The 20437-nt window shown below is 38.0% G+C and overlaps 1 protein-coding gene across 1 annotated transcript; it reads left to right on the forward strand.

Moving 5' to 3' along the window:
- The first annotated feature begins 16665 nt into the window (after positions 1–16665).
- On the forward strand, positions 16666–18261 carry LOC145782435 (cytochrome c oxidase subunit 4 isoform 1, mitochondrial-like). Its single transcript, XM_082594222.1, has one exon. It carries the CDS (start codon positions 16693–16695, stop codon positions 17221–17223), a length of 531 nt encoding a protein of 176 aa, XP_082450348.1. The 5' UTR covers positions 16666–16692; the 3' UTR covers positions 17224–18261.
- Positions 18262–20437: the final 2176 nt, after the last annotated feature.

Here is a 20437-nt window from a genome sequence, read left to right on the forward strand (position 1 = left end):
TGTTTCATTGGCTCAAAGTATACGTCACAGAAGGTTACGTGTTAAAACTAGATTAGTCAGTAAACAGGCTAAAGAGAGTGGTTTTGAATTAACCAGAAAAGATTTCATTTAAATTTAACTTTTGAATAAATTAAGCGTCTTCGATAAAATAGACAAACATATTTTGATGTATCAGTGATAAAGTAGACGTTGGTGTCACTTAACCTCTATTCCGGTATCTCAATGTTATCGAGAAGTAAAGTTTCCAAACCTGACTGGCAGTATTCCCTTGTTACTTCACAACGTAGATTTTAACGATCTGTTTTAACCTGATGCTGCGAGTTCGCTGTGGCAATATCGAATTGCACTAGCTTTCGGAACACAGTTTCCCTAGTCGTGTGCTATGAGTTATGACGAATGGTCATAGCAATGGACATAGCAATGGACCATTCGTCATAGCACACGACTAGGGAACTGTGTTCCGAAAGCTAGTGTAATTCGATATTGCCACAACGAACTCCAGCATCAGGCTAAAACAGATCTTTAAAATCTACATTGTGAAGTAAGCAGCGATCATGCTGCTAAACGCGAAACTCAATCAATTGCATTCACTTGTTATGTTGTAATTTCTCGGCATTCTTGAAAACTTTATTCGAAAACCTAAAACAAACGTAAGATCTGTATATTTTGTGTAAGCACACAGCAGGCTAAGAGCTGCGTTTCATCATGTTTTTTCGAATTCTTATCTTTTTGTAAATTTCCGTTTACATTCTCATTTGCATGGCTTTCTTTGCAATATCTTGCATTTTAGTTTTTACTATTACAATCCATTTGCAAAGTTTGAATTACAACCAATAGTCTGATATTTAACAGTGCCTATCGTGCGTGGAAGCGATGGTTGAGAATCTAGACTAGCTGGAATCTGGAAGCATTCGTTGCACGGAAGATTTGAAATGTTTTCATTTACCCTATTTTGTTTTTGCTGCCGTCAATGATTACCTTTTGTTTGTTACAACTCTGTACACAATCTGCCTAAAGATATTAAACTCTTAGTCAAGGGCGCCGGAAGCGGGGGGGCAGGGGGGGCGAATGCCCCCCCTGCCCTTAAATTTTCTGCAGATGGAGGGGCAGGGGGGGCAATGGTGCCCTTTTAAAGTCATGTATACTACTACACATTTTGCAATATAACAATTTCTGGTATTCGCTTTTAGCCTAATTATAATCTTTCATTTTTGCCTCAAAATAATATTTTTGGCACTAAATTTTGCAACACAGTAGCCTACAGGCCTTAAAACTCGTTTTTTTTTTTGGCATCCATCGTGGGCTCGTGGCCTACCAGGAGCTCCTTCTCGGTGGCCAAATCTGCGTGCTTGGAGGCCAAAATACAAAATAAAAATAACGATAGCACAAGTAAATAGAATTAAACTTGCAACAATGCTAAAATGATCACTTAGCGTTGTTGAAGTCTGGGCCTGGGCGACGTCCTACCATAGAATCGTTGCACCACGCAATAATTGCTTTATCGGGATTGTAATCCAGTAGGCTAGGCTACTATTCAAACGACACTCGCACGAGTGTCTCCAATGTGGCTGATTTTATAGAAGTTTGCCACTCCCCTCAGAGAATTCTTTTTAGCAACGAAAAACAACGTTCGACATGTGTTGACGATGAAGGCAAGGTAATAAAATAAGTATTTCAATGATTAAAACATTACTTGTAGGCTTTAACTGCCCTTTATCAGAACTGACGATGCACTAGAAAGTGCGAAATATTTTTTCTGTTACATCTACTGACATCTGATCTCTGTTGCCTTAGCAATTGAGGTTTTAGCTATTTCAATGATGTACATTACTAAAAGACATTAGTAAAAGAAGCATAATTTTTGCAAAATATGATCAAAAAATGTTTTCCCCATTGATGTCAACTAACTTAGTTCTCCTTTTGAACAACGGTTCAATGTCCGACAACATCGAATCGACATAAAAGCGACAATATTGCCAGCCGATGTAAATTAGCACTTCGGATTAAGACTTTGTTAAAATAAACGTCGGGAATTACAAACAAGACTTACAGCGCTGGCGATCGCAGATGGATATATTCCATCAATAACAAATATTCCGCACAGTGCAACAGTGGCGATTATGACGCGCTGACCTAATTTTGCGTCACTCTTTGATACTACATATTTTCGACAGTTAATCCACAATCATTCTATTGCGAAATTAAATAATTGGCTAGAAGAGACCGGCGGCCAAACTTGGCCGATTGAGGAGGTAGCACCGGCGGTTCATTCAAGCACTACTTAGCGGCCATGGCCGCAGGCTGCTTTAAGGCTTGACAGTAGGTTACATCATTATAACATAGCATGATGCCCTTCTTTGTATACCGGATTATCATTATCGCTATATTTTATCTTAAAACTTGAAAAAAAATGGCCTTTTAGTAAACAAAAGTGCCCTTTTTTTGTAATCTTGCCCCCCCAGTCCAAAATCGTTCCGGCGCCCCTGCTCTTAGTTTCTTACTTTTCAAAAGTCCTACAACGTCATTCCAACTTACGCGGTAGGCTACACCACGGTTGAGAATTATTAAACAAGAAAAACGTAGCACTAGACTTTTGCAGATTTAAAATGCCTCTACAGTATTTCTGTTTTGATTCAAACTGCTTTTATGACTAAGTTCTTTATGCTGTAGCTCTGTTTGATGTCTTCTCTAAAAGTTAAAGTCATAGCCTACTAATCTTCATGTCTTTCATTGAATTGGGTCTTGAGAATATGGTGTTACTTTGATTGCGGCACTATAGCGAACAAACAGCTACACGTAGGTACAGTAAATACAAAAAAATAATATAAAAAATCTTTGCAAAGGCGGTCGCTTTTTGGAAGGCCTGCGCGTAGCAGACAGCAAATAGCATTTCCATGCAATTTTTAATAAAATAAATCAATTAGTCAACCAAAAACACTTTGGGACACTGCACAGAGAACGATGGAAAACCACGAGCTCGTCATCTCGCTTATGAAAGACCGGATCGACGATTGTACTTGCGACGAAATATAAAAAGGTGCGAGAGACAACAAATACCATACGATGGTTTATGATTTCACGTCTTGCAAAACGCTTTTTGATGCTTTCTCGTATTTATTACTTAGGCAGGACACCTTTTAAACAATTGAATAACTTAGGCGTCTCATTTCAGCTCTGTTTTTAATTTTCTTTATTTTTGTGATAAGCCTCACATTCCCAAAACGAGAACCAATTCAAATAGATAGCAAATAGGATATTTTGCAAACTTTTCTATATCCCTCAAATAATAAAATCTATCTTGACTAAAAATGATGAAGCTACAGTGTTGAACTGATTTTCTTGCCTCTGTGTAGTATGCCTTCCTACGAAAGCAAAAAGACATTCTTAGAATAGACGATGTAAAAATTTTCACTGCACTACGTAATTGCAAAATCGTCTTTCATTATTTTGAACATGAAAACTTTGTCGGCCAGAATTGAACATTTTTTTTTTAATATTAGCCTGCTAACTAGCTCTATTACAAAATCAGTTTGAGTTGGTGCTGACAAAGTTGCATATTCCAGCTTTTAAGCACAAACTACAAACGCACAAAAATCAATGTGCAGCCCTTCAACAAAGCTTGCTTTTCTCCAATAAAACTGCTTCGAAATTAGTTTCCTTTTTTCCTTTCATCATCTTCAAATGAAGTCAGGAAGATTACGGCACGCGCCTAAAAGATAGGCGTTTTGTAATTGACGCCCTTTGCAATCTCAAATGTCTCGGTTTTTGACTTTTGCACGTCTTAAACATGCCTAGGTAGTAAATTTCTTCTGTTTCATGATTTAAACTGTGTTTTCAAGATAAGCGAAAGTATAATTGACTCCTTTCCTACCCATCAGAGATTGGCAAAATATTTCAGAAAAGAATTAACCACAAAATCAAAAACTGTTTTGTTGTAAAACGTATTAGCAATGTAACAACGTTATCTCTGTAAGCTCATCTCTTCTTTCAGCACTTCCGTTCCGGTGAAAACATTCCAATATTTTTGTTTTACTTAAAAACAACGTATGACAACGCAAAATCGTTATTATTAATTTCTTGATGACAGACGCATTATTTTCCAATCTTGTTAAATGTTGGTCTTAGCGCTACGACAGAAAGACTGAATACCCGATAAAAATGTTGGACAAGATCGTAAAAAGACAAAAAGTTACCAAAGACATTTGCTGCGCAAAAATGTGTTCCACACAAGGGTGCAGTGATACCACGAGCACAAAGTTTATCGTCCGTATTTTCAAAACTTAAAAACAGTATTCTTTGCGCTTTTTACAAAAGTTGAAAACGTTTTTTTCTGGATTCATGCATTCACGTTTCTGTCAAGTCTGAATTGGACGGTGAATTTTTTCAAAATACAGCCTATAGTTGGCTTCAAATACATGTTGGTTATTGTGGAAGCTTTTTATTGAAATGAAGATTACTCCATCAATATTTTCTCTAAACCTATTGCGATAAAAGCAGACCTATGCTATACGTTGGAGTGGCACCACCTATGGGCAGCAAGGATATTTATGTAACGTTTTTCATGCTGAAGTTGAAAAATCGTTGCAGCGATCGCTTTATCAATCAACACTTTCATTTCCAAATTGAGGGAAGAAAGTTGAGAAATAGCTCATTTTGACAACGCTCAGTTCTGAAAACTGAAAAACTGCAAGATTACGCTAAAAAAGTTTAACTTTCGAGGCTTGTGTTTGAGCAGCACACATCAACTCTCCACGTATATTTAATATTCTATCTATATCGTAATATCTAGAACGCTTGTAGCATTGACACATTATATCACAGCTTATGATTAAAATTGTTTTCATGTCGATAACTTAACATCTGTATGATGGCAGATGGTGATTGGTGATGTGTTTTCTGATCTTTCTTCAATCACCAAGCGGTTTCATTTACATTATTGATTAGCTTGCTGGAATTTAATCAACTTTCAAGAGTAGGCTAAAGCTAATCAAGTTGCCATGCCTCCAAAAAGTTACAACTTTATTGCAATCAGAAACCAACTGCATGTCCACCATTGTTTTGTTACTAATAATTTTATAATGATTCAACTAAAACACAAAGCAAGAATTCTTGAAGAAAGTTCAGTAAATAAATCACTTGGCTTTATACGCTTAGCCCCATCCAGATATCTTTAATCCTTGTGGATAAAGTCCATCTGGCAAACCAGTTGTTTTTTTACTTTGATTTCACATCTACAAACGTCGAAACAAGGTAAAAAGGGCTGATTTTATGACTAGGGGGTTCCTGTGCAAAGAAGTTGAAAATTTTTTATGATTAAACTTATCATATCTTTTGCTGAAGCTTGTGAAATTTGATTGAATCACTTCTTTCGATGGTAAATGAAAGCTAATCTTGAATGACGTAGCCCAATGGCAGCATGGGTTTTTCTGCGCTGAAAGAAGTTACTACCCAGACAATAAATCAATTGTTGTTTATGTAAATTAAACGTCTTTAGTCTTCAGACTTCAGTCTGCAGACGCTGAATTAATGTAGAAGACGATTGATTTTCTGTTTGGTTGCCGTACAGAAATTAATTAACAACAAGTGTAATAAACTTTTTTTCGTCTATGCTTTAGTCTTTTTGTGCCCGATGGTCCAACTCCATTCCTAAATAACAAAAGGCCCTGCTTTTTGCACAAAAGTTGTATCCAGACTTACGCCCGGTGGCTGAAGATTTAGAATAAGTGCACGGGAAGGCAAAGAAGCCAATCTTCGTGTCCACTCGCGAGCATGCCGTTTAGTGTCTTGCCAAAGACACAGCCACTCGAACCGAAGTCAATTGGAACGTCGATCCAGGGCTGTCACCAATGTAGCTTTTTACACTGAGTAATTTGTGGTGGTCAGAAATAAAAATAAACTGAACTGATGCCACTTGTAACGATGCAAGTTTACTATCATCACGGCTTGCAGTATTTTAAACGTGAGCGCCATCTAACGAAAACAGCAAATTGCGTTGTAATTGCATATTGAAACATGAAGGTCATTCGAGTCAGTGCTCTTCAACTGGGTATAGGCCTACTGTGTACCCAAGTGTATGCCAAATCACGAATGGAGTATATAACAGAGAAGCATAGAGTATACAACAGAAAGGTATACAAGCTAAGGTATACAGATTACCTCTGGGCTTCCAGTAATATTATTTCATAAATATCAAAAATTATTAAAGTAGCTTATACTCGTAGCTCGTAGCTATACAGTATACTCGTAGCTGTACAGCAGGGGATCCTAGGGGGAGCACTTGGTCACGTGCATCACCAAGGCCTATGAGAAGGGGGTAAGGAGGGTACGGCGTACCCTTGAGGGCCCAGAACTGTGATTGTTGGGGGCCCAGAACTGTGATTATTGGGGGCCCAAAATTGTGATTTTATAGTTTACACGCAAAAATGTTTGGTTAAAACCGTCCCAAACGACTAAGTTCAAGCATAAAAGTTGTTATTCTTTAGTCCCGGGGGGCCCGTAATGTAGAAAATGGGCCCGGAAAGGTAATTGAATGCATTGCGGTGCCCAAAGTTGTACGGTAATTTAATACTTTACGGGCAAAAATGTTTTGTTAAAAACACCCTAAATTTAATCATAAAAGTTGGTTATTCTCTTGTCCGGGGGGGGGTGTAGTGTAGAAAAAGCAGGGTTGAGAAAACCCCGAGCTTTTTCTAAAAAGCCCAACCTGCTAGGTTTTTTTTAAAAAGCCCGGGTATTTCACTTCAAAATGAATTTCGGAGCAGGAGCCGGAGTGAATACTTTCGCAGCAGGAGCGCAGCCGGAGTAAAAAAAAGAAGTAACTTCGTTCACCTCAGCTAGGCAAGTAGTGAATGCAAAAGTTAATGAAGAAAGGTTATTGGTCAGATGATTAATTTGATTATACCGTATTTTAACAAGGTCTTATATTTGAGCCTTTGTAGAGAGCTTGACTTGTTGTAGGCTACCAGATAGCCTACATATAACACTCGATCAGTAGCCTAACATTAACGGATTTAACATTTTTTATTAAACACACAAAAAAAAACCTACTAAATCCAACGTTTTCAACATCACATATAGTGTCCTCATCAGAAATAATTATAGGCTACATCTAAGAGAAACAAATAAATAAATTTGAAAATTTTACATTAAAGCTGTACAAGCGACACCTCTCAGCAGCACCATCAACAACTGGCACACGAATTCAATAGAGTACTGTATAGACAAATTGACGAGGGACAGATCACATGATATGCACAACACAAAACACTGAATAATAGTTTTATTGCAGCCTGATATGTCTAATTCTGCAGTAAAATTTTGTATGGTATGCGATATGCCTAAGCAAACATCACGCGTTTTGCCCATGAAAAAGGAGGCCCGGAGTAAGGGGGGGGGGGGGCGGGGGGCCGGAATGACTCTTCGTACCCTTAGTGAAAATTGCTCTCAGAGGCCCTGTTCATCACCAAAACTAAGGAACAACGTAAATTTTTGCAGTTTTTTCAAATTTTTTTCGCTCACTTTTTGTTCAATAATCTATCATCAACTTATCATCAGTTGCATGAGGCCCTTGTGCTTTCAGCAGTGGATTGTGAAGAAAGAGTTTTAGGTGTGCTCCTCAATAACTGAAAAATTAATTAAACATTTTTTATAACTCAAAGAGCCACCTCCTGCTTGTTTTCATTTTAGTATTTGTTTTCTAAGCGCAATTGAACATTTCCATCTGTGAGGTAGTCGCCCATAGCTACAAAGTTTTTGGAAAATTATTTAAGGTAGGCTATAACACGAGAAAAAAGGTCGAAGAGCACTGCACTAGCCTATATTAGCATTTTAGCCCAGTTAACCAATACAAAATATAAATTAGTTCATATAGTCTACTGTGGTGACATGACAACACACACAAAATAAAAACATATAGCCTATCAGACAATGAGATCTTAATAGGTACGGTAGGCCTACTGCACGTTGGTATCTGCACTGAAAGAAGTGACTAACCAGACCCAAAATCAATCGATTTTTTACATAGATTTGACGTCTTCGGACTTCAGATACAAAATAGTTCATATAGTGTGTGGTTACATACATGACAACACACACAAAATAAAAACATGGCAGCCAATGAGATCTTAAAAAGGAAGGCTACCCTACTGCTTGTTATAATATTGCAATAAAGAAGATGCAGTGTAAAAAGGTTTTTGATCTTAGGCCTATGTATGTATATATCAAGGCCGAAGAGCCATGTAATTTCCTAAAACTAATTTTTATAATTGAAGAAAACAGAGAAACATAGGGAATTTAGGGAGGCACTTGATAATTTACATTTTTCCTTAAAAACAGAACAAAAAGATGCATTTTTTAATTCGTTTACCCATAATAGACTATATATATTCAGTGTTGTACGTTGACGCCGTCAATTTGACGGCGTCAACTTTTTGTTGACGCTGTGGCTAGCGCCGTCAGTTTATTTTTTAGTTGACGGAAGTGATAGCGCCGTCAATTATTTTGCCGATTTTAAGCGTCACGCGCTATGCGTCATTTTTTGTTTTCATGGAAAATCTCGTTTCACAACAAGAGTTTCAAAATGTATTCTGGCCAGCGCGACTCATTCGAATTACCCGCTTTCGCGTTGGTTGGAATAGCTACCTGGAATAGGCTACAAGCGGAAGAAGTTTGCCAAATGGTGATCACTCATATCGTGAGCAGTATCGAGAACGAGGGAGAGAGAAAGCGAAAAATCAATGAATGTCATCGCGGTGGACGGTGGTTGAAGATACTTTATTTCAAGAGCTCTATATGCTCCTGAAAAGAGCGATGTTGGTGCAGTGGACCTCGTTAAAAGATTTATATATGCTAAGCCATCAGAGCACGCTTGGAGCAGTGATACCTTTCCGAGTAAACGTTTTTAAGACTTGTTTTTGAAATACAACACACCAATACCATTCAGAGCTGCTGTGGAACGCATGTTTTCACTTGGAAAGGACATTATGCGTCCCAAACGCAGCAAATTGTCAGACAAACGTTTAGAAATGCTTGTGTTTCTACAAGGAAATAACTAATAAGCTAAAGCAGCTGGTTGCAATACAGTCTCAAAACATAAAACCTGCTCTTTATTTATAGCTATTGCTAGCCTAAACTTGGTCGAAATACTTCCGTTTTGTGAGACCCTGGCTAAAATAGCGCTAGAAATTAGCGCTGACGCTGACAATTTCTTTAAGAGCTTTCGCAGTACTTTACGCCGTAAAGTTTTTAGGCAATTCGCGTTGACGCTGACGCCGTCAATTTATTTCATTGACGCGTACAACACTGTATATATTTACTAACTATTTGTAGAATGAGCTCATGAGGTGAGAAAATTACAATTGATAACTTAGGAGCTGCAATATAGCCTATGTAGGTTGGTTGGTTTTGAATCTTCATCCTCGGACTGACAAAGCCTTGATTGGTTATTCCTGGTAGTTTCGCATATTTGTAGAGGCTCTTGACGTAGAGCCGGTTACCGAGATTGGCAGAGTGAAGTTTTCCGATTGTTGAAGTGTTCTTGCCGGGGAATTATTCCATTCACCAAGTGCCGCTGAATGGAAACCAGTCCTGAAATGCGTTGCTCAAGCGCATACCTCGAGAGTCGAACCAGCGCCGCGTGACTTTGAGCCGGGCACAGAACCACTGAGCTAACGGGGCGGACACTGAGCTAACGGGGCGGACAATGTAAATTCAATATTGAGAAAATTAGCCTAACTATGCAGCAAGACATTCAAAGTAGGCAGGCGCGGATTTATGGGGGGGGCCCAAGGGGCCCGGGCCCCCCCCGAAATTTTGTGAGAAATTGTTGAATGGTTTGATATGCTTCTAAACAGCTGATATTAGTCCCGCAGCAGACTTACAACCCCGTGTGACGTCACGATATTGAAAATGATGCTTTCAGTCTCTATGTCTCTAAAACAAAGTTTGCCTAAGTTTAAGCGAAACTGCATTGAAAGAGCAAGTTTTGCCAATACCAAACATCTCAGCCAGGAATTAGCAACAAGAAAACATAGAGACTTAGCTTTATTACCGAAAAAATGCCGAAGAAAACATGATCTTATCCTTTTGCTATGCCACCGGACAGCACCATTTTACAGGAATATTTATACCCATATTTTTGTTGAAAATGCTCTCAGAATGCACCAAATTCAAAGTAATTTTTCAAAATTTTCTGGGGGAGGCCCCCCAGACCCCCCGCCGCTGGGTGTCGCCTTTGGCGAACACGCCGTCGGGCTTCGCCCGCCGGCCGTCAAAACCCCCCAAATTCCTGGCTACGCCACTGATTGTTCATATCTGTTTTATCTTTATTACTTTTTAATTCATTTTCAAATTTTCTGGCCCCCCCCAAAAAAAACTCCTAGATCCGCGCCTGAAAGTAGGCCTACACTTTAAATACCATCTACATACAAAAACTGGGTGACATTCTTTCTTGCAATAGGCTAATTCAATCCTTGCAATAATTATATTATTATTGACCAGCACACACAAGTTGTGATGCCTCCTCAAGTTTTTGTCGTAACAGTCGTCTTTTCCCAAATTGCTAAAACTACAAGCATGCGAAACTCCCAGGATAGAGCTTATAAATTAAGCATTCTGAACACGATGATAAAGATTCTCACAATCAATCAAGTTAATTTCGCAAGGCTCTGTCTAAACCAGTGGTTCTCAGTGTTGTACGCGTCATTGAAATAAGTTGACAGCGTCAGCGTCAGCGCGAATTGCCTAAAAACTTTACGGCATAAAGGACTGCGTAAACTTTTAAAGAAATTGATGCGTCAGCGTCAGCGCTAATTTCTAGCGCTATTTTTTGCCAGCGTCTCATAAGACGGAAATATTTCAACCAAGTTCAGGCTAACAATAGCTATAAATAAAGAGCAGGTATTATGTTTTAAGACTGTATTGTAATTAGCTGCTTAGTCTATTAGTTATTTCCTTGTAGAAAAACAAGCATTTCAAATCGTTTGTCTGACAATCTGCTGCGTTTGGGACGCATATTCAGGGGCGCGGGAACGGTTTTTGACTGGATGGGCAGGAGTATGAAAAAAGGGCACTTTTGTTGCTGAAAAGCCAATTTGTTTTGTAAGTTTTTAGATAAGATATAGCGATAATGCTCATCTATCAGCTCATTATCGAGTAATGATACAAGTGTCCGCTATACAAAGAACAATGGCACGGAAGGGCATCATGCTATTTTATAATGATGTAATATAACTTACTGTGATGGAGAATTTTGTGTCGTGAATATTATTTTAAGGCAAAAATAGAACATTATAATTAGGCTAAAAGCGAATAGCATAAATTGTTATATTGCAAAGTGTGCAGTAGCCTACCTTACATGACCTTAAAAGGGCACCATTGCCCCTCTTCCCTCCCCATCCACAGAAATTTGAGGGCAGAGGGGCATCCGTTCTCCCTGCTCCCCCCGATTCCGGCGCCCCTGCGCATATTGTCCTTTCCAAGTGAAAACATGCGTTCCACAGCAGCGCTGGTTGGTATTGGTGTGTTGTATTTCAAAAACAAGTTGAAAACGTTTAGTCGGAAAGGTATCCCTGTTCCAAGCGTGCTGTGATAGTTTAGCATGTAGCCTATAAATCTTTTAACGAGGTCCACTGCACCAACATCGCTCTTTTCAGGGGCATAGAGCTCTTGAAATAAAGTATATTCAAAGTCCGCGATGCCATTCATGGATTTTTCGCTTTCTGTCTCTGATCCCTCGTTCTCAATACATGGGTGATCACCATTTGGCGAACTTCTTCCGCATGTATTCCAGGGAGCCATTCCACCCAACGCAAAAGCCGGTAATTCGGATGAGTCGCGCTGGCCAGAATACATTGTGAAACTCTTATTGTGAAACGAGATTTTCCATGAAAAAAAAAATGACGCTTAGCGCTTGACGCTTAAAATCGGCAAAATAGTTGACGGCGCTATCACTTCCGTCAACTGAAAAATAAATTGACGGCGCTAGCCTCAGCGTCAACAAAAAGTTGACGCCGTCAAATGACGCCGTCAAATTGACGGCGTCAACGTACAACACTGGACTGGTTCTCAACCTTTTTGTCTTGGTGGACCCCTTTTGGTGTCTTCGAAGCGGTCGCGGACCCCTAAAAATTTCAATTTGAAATTTTGGTATATCGCGTTTCCTTATGGAATCATATGTTACATAAGTTTCAAAGCAACACACTTAAAAGAATTTGCTGAATTCGCAACGCACTTGACGATTGATGAGATTGACGAAATTATGTTATGACTTATGAGCTATATGTTGGCACACAGGATCAAACATCGGTAAGCTATATGCTCATTTGATGTTTTTCTATAGCTTTTATCAAAAGTTAATAGAATACTTGCGACTGTTACAAAGAATTTCTCCCTTTTTTCATTTAAAATCAATATTAATTCGTTATGATCACAGTCACAGTCACAAACCTGTGAGTGGTGATAGACTGCTGAGTAACGTTTGTATTTCTAAATTAATCATTGATCAACAATCTGCTGTCTCAAAAGAATTAAGTTGAACATAGCCAACATAGCCTTATTAAAGAGTTTAAGTAATTTATATGATATTTTAGTTATGAAACCAAACCTTGTGCAATGTCCTTTGCAATTTCAAACGACGCACCAGTGCGTTGGCGACTTCAGTTCAGTTCAGTTCAGTTCAGTTGTTTTTTTATTTCTGACCATCATATCAAAACAATACACATCAACATAGCAAAGGTCAAGAAAAAGGTAGAAGCGACAAAACGCGAACGTTAAAACGTGCTTGTGATCGAAGTAAGTTATTGAGTTGAAAAAAATTTGGCACGGTCGCAACACCTTCAGAAAAATTTAAGATATAAAGGGGAAATAAAAAATAAAAAAATGTTACAAAACAAATAAACATATATAGGCTATAACTTTATTAGCCTACATAACTTTAGCTGTTATATTGAAGATTTGTATGGACAGTTGCTATGAAGATCGGCCATGGTGCGTTATCAAGAGTGCTGATGGTCGTAAGGGGAACACGTCTTGATGCGTTTAGCTCATAGCAAAGAGCAAGGCAGGCAAAGAAAACCCCACAAAGAAATCCTACCACGGGCAAAGCCATTTCAAGCGCAACGCACCAGGCCTTGCACGACTCACAAAATAGATAGGCTATAACTTGACGACATGAAACAATGACAAAAAACAAATAAAACAAACTAGCAAAAAACAACATCATCATCTTGCGGAAATTCAATTATACCCAGGGAAGTTATGTCTTAAAGATATCAAGCGTGCTTTGATAAAAGTTGCGTTGATAAAGCGATAATTTTAGACCCCTGTCAGCTAAACTCGCCACTTCCACACCGATCCAACGTTGGCTAACGTTGAATTAATGCACAAATGACAGTCATCGCCAGCTGGGATGTAGTAGTGGTATGTCCCAGTAATATGATAAATTTGGGTACCGTTACCGTTTGGGTTTGTTTTACACGTTAAACCATATTAAAGTGACAAAAAATATCCAATTTGGCATATTACGTTAAAAAAAATAGATAAACAATCAGACAATAGCATGACGATCCAGTCCAAGATATTGAAATAAAACAACTGGTTGGAGCACATGGCCACCGCTTCACCGAAAGATGGAGATTGGTCAAAAAGGATGGAAAAACTTCTGCAGACTCTGTAGAACTTCTGTGGACAAAAAACACAAGAACCAGAAGGCCAGTAGGAGTACTTACAATCTTACTATTTTGCTAATAAATCTACACACATTGGCTAATCATTGCTGGGCAATAAAAAAAAAATATTAGTATGTTTGGTGCATGATGTAATACTTAGATGGGATTATTTCAAGGAGGATTTAGCTTGTTTATTTTTGATTTAAAGCTTTTTACAGTTTTACATTCATTTCTTATAGTAGCCTAGGGGAAAGCTTGTTCCAAACTGTTGGCCCCATGTACCGTATTGATTGTTTGCAAGTGTTAATTCTGCAATATATAGGAATATATGGAGAGTTACTTCTTGTTGTTAGGCTACTTGATTGTTTACACATAAGTATATCATTGAATGTTGTGGGAAGCAGCTTTTTTGAATATTTAAACATGAAAGTTGCAATCTCTGTAGTTTTCATGTGGTTAATTGACTTTAAATTATTGAGTTCCATTACACCTTTTATGCTTTCTCTGCGGTCAATGTCAAATACAGTACGAAGAAAGTTATTGCATGTACGTTGTAGCTTTTGCAGTGTAGTTTTGTTTTCATGACAAGACTTACAGTTTAAGAATCACTGTAGGCTAATACATAAACAAAGCACAAACAATTTTTAAATTTTTTAATTTATCCGTCATGTTGAAAACTCGGAAACTTTCGCGGACCCCCGGAAATCGCTTCACGGACCCCTTGGGGTCCGCGGACCCCCGGTTGAGAACCACTGGTCTAAACTAAAGTATTTCCCCTGAGAGCTTCAGGAAATTATTTGTTTTATTGGGCAACTCTTCTTATTGAGTACGTGCAAAAAAAGAAAGAATGCAGCCCAACCAAGTCCAGCCAATGCCAAAAGAAAGAAAGGATTTACTTACTAGGGCCAGGTCCCATTCTGATTTATTTAAATGTGTATCAGAATCATGCTAGTTTAATGTATTGAGTTTCTGTTTAATTTGTTTTTATTTTAAGCTTTTACACTGTGATATTTACATTTTGTTGCTGTATTTTATTTCCCCATATGGTTATATTTATTTTAGAAGTTTTATATGTTAATTGATTCAGTTAACTTATCTGCCTACCTGATTTTTTGTGTATATTTTTTTGGTGTGTTAATTCACTTAATTGGTTCAGCTCAGTTGGTGGTTAGCACATGACTTCGTGAACAAAGAAGCTTCAGGATCAAGCGGCGCTGGTTTGACTTTCAGGGTGTGCGCTTGCGCAACACACGTTAAGGACTGCTCTCCATTCAGCGGCATCAAATGGATGGAATAAAACACTTCAACAATCAGAAGCTTCACTCTGTCAACCTCGGTGATCGGGCCTGCATCAGTGGTTCAAGTATGCAAAACTGCCTGGATTAAGCTATCAGAAGAGCTTTCCCAGTCCGAGGATAAAGATTCAATCAATTAAATAAGTGTCACCTATTGGATAGAATAATTCTCTGGTAACAACATTTCTGCAACAATTGGAAAACTTCCCTCTGCCAATCTCGGTAAGCGGCCCTGCATCAAAAGCAGAGTCAAAAGCTTCTACAAGTTTGCCTTTATCAGTCCGAGGAAAAAGATTCAAAACCAAACCAATGAATCATTGACTTTCTTTTTGAATTTGTTTGTGAAATTTCACGACCCTTGTACTAATTTGCGATCATCACATATGTGTGTCCACTTTACAAATTTGTAATATTTTGCAATTGAAAATAATTCGACAGAAAAACTTTACAGTTTATAATTTTATCACAACTTCTGTGATTTTCTTCTTTTTACACCAACTACGTGACTTGTTTTTTAATTTTAAAATGACGTTTTTAGACAACTCTTAAAAAGATAAATAAAAAATGGCATCCTATCTTTCAAGCGGTATAAAAATGTAATATGTCAATGAAAAATGATAAACAGATTCAGTACTGAAACAACGATAGTATTTGGCAAAACTTGGGTAGCCTATTGATGTTTTTCTAAGTAGAACTGCTTGGCGATAAATGTAACTGCATTCACCGTGGATTTGCAATGCCAGGCTGCTTTGTTGTTACATATAAAGTCGGTTAATTGCATAGGCTACTGCTTAAACCATGGGTCTTAAATTGCTCTGAGGGCAAAATGAATATTTGTAAATAAGCTCAAGGGTCGCAATAGTTTAAATAGACATTTTCAGAACAATTTTACAATGAATTTCACCTTTTTAAATCTATGGAAAATATATGTGGCACTTGAATAGTTATTGTTAATTATTTAAAAGTTCAAAAGCTTTGCAAACCATACTATACCAAAATATTGTTGCAAGCCCCTTGTCTGAGATACTTAGCTTAAACATATCAATCGGTTTATCAAAATCCTAAATCTAATTTTAAGTAAACTCATCAGATAATTGTACCAGGATTTGCTTTTTCTCTTCTGCATTATTGTCTGCAACGTTCAAAAGTTAAGTGTAGAAAATCAGGTCAACAAACTAATGTGTGCTATTAAAAAAAACAAGCAAATTAAAAAAAACAAGCAATTGTAATTTCATGCTGTAAACTCATCGCAAGACATCGTGCTGTAAAGATCCAATCTTTACACAGTTGAACTTCGCTAAGGCAAAAGAACAGTCAAATGGAACGATCACAGTTGCCAACCCATATAGCAATGCAGCAGCTATAAAGCTAAAAATAACACATTCTGAATCTATTCCTTTGCTGAATACCAAGTAGCAATAAGATTCAATATATATACCACTTTTACAAAGTCTTTGATTTAACCCAAAAGAGTATTGAACCCACACCTACCGATTCAGAACCAAACATTCTCACGACTGTGCCCACAAGCCGGATTGGAAAAATTTCAAGTTTTTGAGTCCAAGAAACTGCTTTAATACTAAACTACATTCACCGAGTTTTACCTTGCTATTACATATGACCATTTTTGTTTTAAAGGGAAGTTAAATTTATTATGCACACTTTATTCTTTGCCACAAATTTAAACCATTCCATTTTTTAGATTCAGATAGTTCACACTACTGGTTTTCATAATGGCCTCTAACTTGTTGCGAGTTGCTCTGCATAGGGTAGTTGCTCATCGCTCTCTTCACCTAACAAGTTCTGCTGGAATCTACAAGTTCATCCCCTCCCCTGTAACTGACCCTAACATAAACCAAGACTTTTATGAAAGTCTTACAACACCTCTTCCAGCCATTCCCCGAACCGTTGGTTTTCAAGGGGAACTGAAGGCTTTGAAAGAGAAAGAAAAAGGAGATTGGAAATCATTGACTGAAGAAGATCGTATGGATCTTTACAACATGTACTTCAGCATGTCAATGGCCGATATGCTTCGTGAAAAAGATGAATACAAGAGTGTTTTTGGCGTCGTCTGCATGCTGATAAGCGTTTCTCTCATGTTGCACTGGTTTATTCATGTATATGTGTTACCACCATATACACCAAGTTGCAACGATGCAGAATGGGTCCATGCAACCATCAAGAAAGAGATTCAACTTCATGCCAATCCCATCACTGGTTATGCTTCCATGTGGGACTACGAGAACAACTGCTGGAAGAAGTAAACTATCAAATATAAACATCACTTAAATATTGGAGTTTTTGTAATTGTCAAGTTATGGCTACAATATATTGATGACACTTGTGTGATATGACCTCAAGATACAGCACACCCTGTGTAGATTTTTGCTTTGCATGATGCAACACATAACAAAATACATAGACTTTTAAATTGAAAAATATTTTGTGACATTGTTTTAGTTTGGTATGTTGCTGCATTCGAATTACTGTATTATTTGTAAGACATGGTCAATATTTTACAATTTTTGAAAATTCTAATACAGTTTTCAACTTTTAAATTCTAAAGTCTAATAATTGACTTCTTATGCCATGTAAAAGCAAGATCAAAAATCTCAATGAATTTTTGATGGACTATTTGAATTGTAATGTGCGATAGCAGGTCAGTTTACTGTTGTGTGTTTGGCATTATTCGGACAATTTTAAACCAGTTCATTCTGAAGTTAAGTTAAGCTCACCTAGTTTGAAAGAAGAAAAAATACTAATGTCTTCTTTCATACAAGATGGAACCTTTTCTGATCATTGTCTTCGTGGTGATTGTATACGACCTCCCAACTACAGTCAAGCAGAAATACTTTGTTTTGCAGTTCGAGGTTTGCTTTCAAATTACTCAATGTATTCTTCGAGAATAATTTATCAAATCTAAAATTTTCAATTATATTTGACAAGAAAACTTTCAAAATTCTGAAAACTTTTTGTATCGAAGCATGTCTGCACTTGAGTGATGATAGCACAATACCTGCTGCCAGCTGATAAGAACAGTGCAAGTATATGTTTGCGCCTGGGCCCACTGATCACATTTTTGGCGCTAGTGCAATTTTGTCCCACGATATATAACCCATATACGAGAATGCAATGCATTGTAGGCTATGTTAATTTTTTTTACCGTCGGATAAGTTTTGCACCCACTACTCGTCGTCCAATCACAACACAATCCAGAAGATAATAAAACGTTTGATTTCGATACAACGTTTGTTGGCTGCTATTTAGTGATTGCTTCGTATTAAACATTCAAATCAGCAAGACTTATCAAGCCTGGTTGGTTCACTAGCATAAGACGCCAGGTTAAGGATGTGGTACAACTGGTACATGGGAGGGGCAATTCAAGGGATTCTTGGTCACGTGTCACACCCAAAATTCAGAAGATTAAAAATTGTCTCGCTCTCCAAAGCTCGTTTTGTTATCTCAACCGCACCTTGGGCACGTAAGTTTTCAGAATTGATTTAAGATATAAAAACAATGTATGTGCCCCTCAAAAAATATTGCAAATTTTAAAGTAAACCCATGGGACATTCAACCATAGTTATGAGATGAAATATGCCTTGTATACTTGAGTTTGGTTTTTGAATCTATCCTCGACGGACTAACGAAGCCTTTTATAGATCATTCCTGGTAGCATTGCATACTTGTAGAGGCTCTTGATGCAGGGCATGTTTCCGAGATTGGCAGAGTGAAGTTTTCCGATTGTTGAAGTATTACCTGGGAATTATTCCATCCATTAGGTGTCGCTGAATGGAGAGCAGTTCTTAAAATGCGTTGCTCAAGTGCACACCCCGAGAGTCGAACCAGCGCCGCTTGATTTTGAATCCTCTTCGTTTGCGAAGTCACACGCAAGGCAACTGAGCTATCGAGGCGGGTAGACATACAAAGGGAGGACAGAAAACCCATTAGCGTCTCACGGCTTATAATACAGACGCCGTTCTCTGTTCATCCTCATCACTACCGATACTGACGAACCCAGCCTGGTTATGGAAAACCCCAGTTTCTCAAGGAGGTATCATCGTCATCTTCTTTAGATCAATTTGTCGGCGCTGATTCATGGATGTTTTTTGATTTGTTTAAAATTGATACAGCATTACTTGAACTACCTGTTTAAAGTTGGGAGTCTGATGCTTCTTATCAACAAAGCGGCTGCATAGCCGAGTGGTGAGAGCCCTGGAACGGCAATCGAATGGGCGCCGGTTCGACACCACTCAAGAGCATGCGGCTGTGTCTTTGGCAGGACACTTAAAGGCTTGCCTGAAGATTGGCTTCCTTGCCTTCCCGTCCACTTAATCTAAATCTTCACTCACCAGGTGTAGCCTAAGCCTGGATACGACAAACAAAGTATGAAAAGTATCAGAACATACTCCAAGTTGTTAAAAACGATCGAAAGGTTTTTCCTAACCAGCGTGAACATTCCTCTGGGGATAGTTTAAAAACCTGGTTTCTGTATACATCATAAACATTGTTGCTATGCTAATGTGTATTATATTTAATATTGGTTTTAATTGTGTTTGTGCAGTACTGTGTCACTGTCTGTTTGAAATGATAAATTTTCAAAAATCAAAGTTTTTCGTTGCTTCGACGAAAAAAAAATACCAAAAATTTATGGAAGTTAGGAGAAAACGCAAATAAATTATCACAATAATACCCAAATATTATAATGCAAACAACACTTACTTTGACATGGGCCAGTGGTACATTTTGTGGTTGAAAATGTGCTTGTGTTATTGGGGAATGCTGGGAAGGCGGGCGATTTTTGACTGTTTTTGGTGCCGTGTGATTGCGCAATCTTTGGGTCCCGTGTGCTGCACCTGAGTGTTGTGGGGGTCAGCTGAGGTTTTGCGGGTGAGTTTGTGTCGCCCATCCACGGAGTGTACCGGAAGAAGAGCTGATTTAGTAAAGTAGGCTATTTAATTTTTGGTAGGCACCAGCCACACCCTACTATACGTACATGTATATCTTATCATGTAGGCCTATTACATCCGACTGGATAAGGATGATGATTACTATATTTACTCTTCCATGAATAAGCTACTATACCGTATTGCATAATTTAATATTTGCCAGATAAGAATATATCACTAAGTTACTACCAGCTTGCATCTAACTACTCCCAGATTATTATAAGCTATTATGTACGTTCGTTCAGAGGATCGCTTGACTTTTCGTAAGATTATTGTTTAGGTTGGTTTGGAAAAGATGCTTGAAACAACTCAGACACTACTACATCCTTCATCGGCCCTACCAAAGAGTCTCCACCTCTCATTAGCGATACCTAAAACACTCCATTCCTCACTGACGCTATAAAAGATGATTCAACTCTAATTAGAAATACCAAAAACACGCTGCTATATCATCATGCTTCTTATGCTCTTACATGCGCAGGAAATTAATTAAAAAAAACAAAGCTTTTTTTAACTATTTTATCTTGATAAT

Source organism: Aplidium turbinatum, chromosome 13 (assembly GCF_918807975.1).
Source record: "Aplidium turbinatum chromosome 13, kaAplTurb1.1, whole genome shotgun sequence".
In the NCBI taxonomy this organism is placed as follows: Eukaryota; Metazoa; Chordata; class Ascidiacea; order Aplousobranchia; family Polyclinidae; genus Aplidium; species Aplidium turbinatum.

Excerpts from the sequence above, each read along its gene's own strand:
- LOC145782435 (XM_082594222.1), top strand. The coding sequence starts at position 16,693 with ATGGCCTCTAACTTGTTGCGAGTTGCTCTGCATAGGGTAGTTGCTCAT.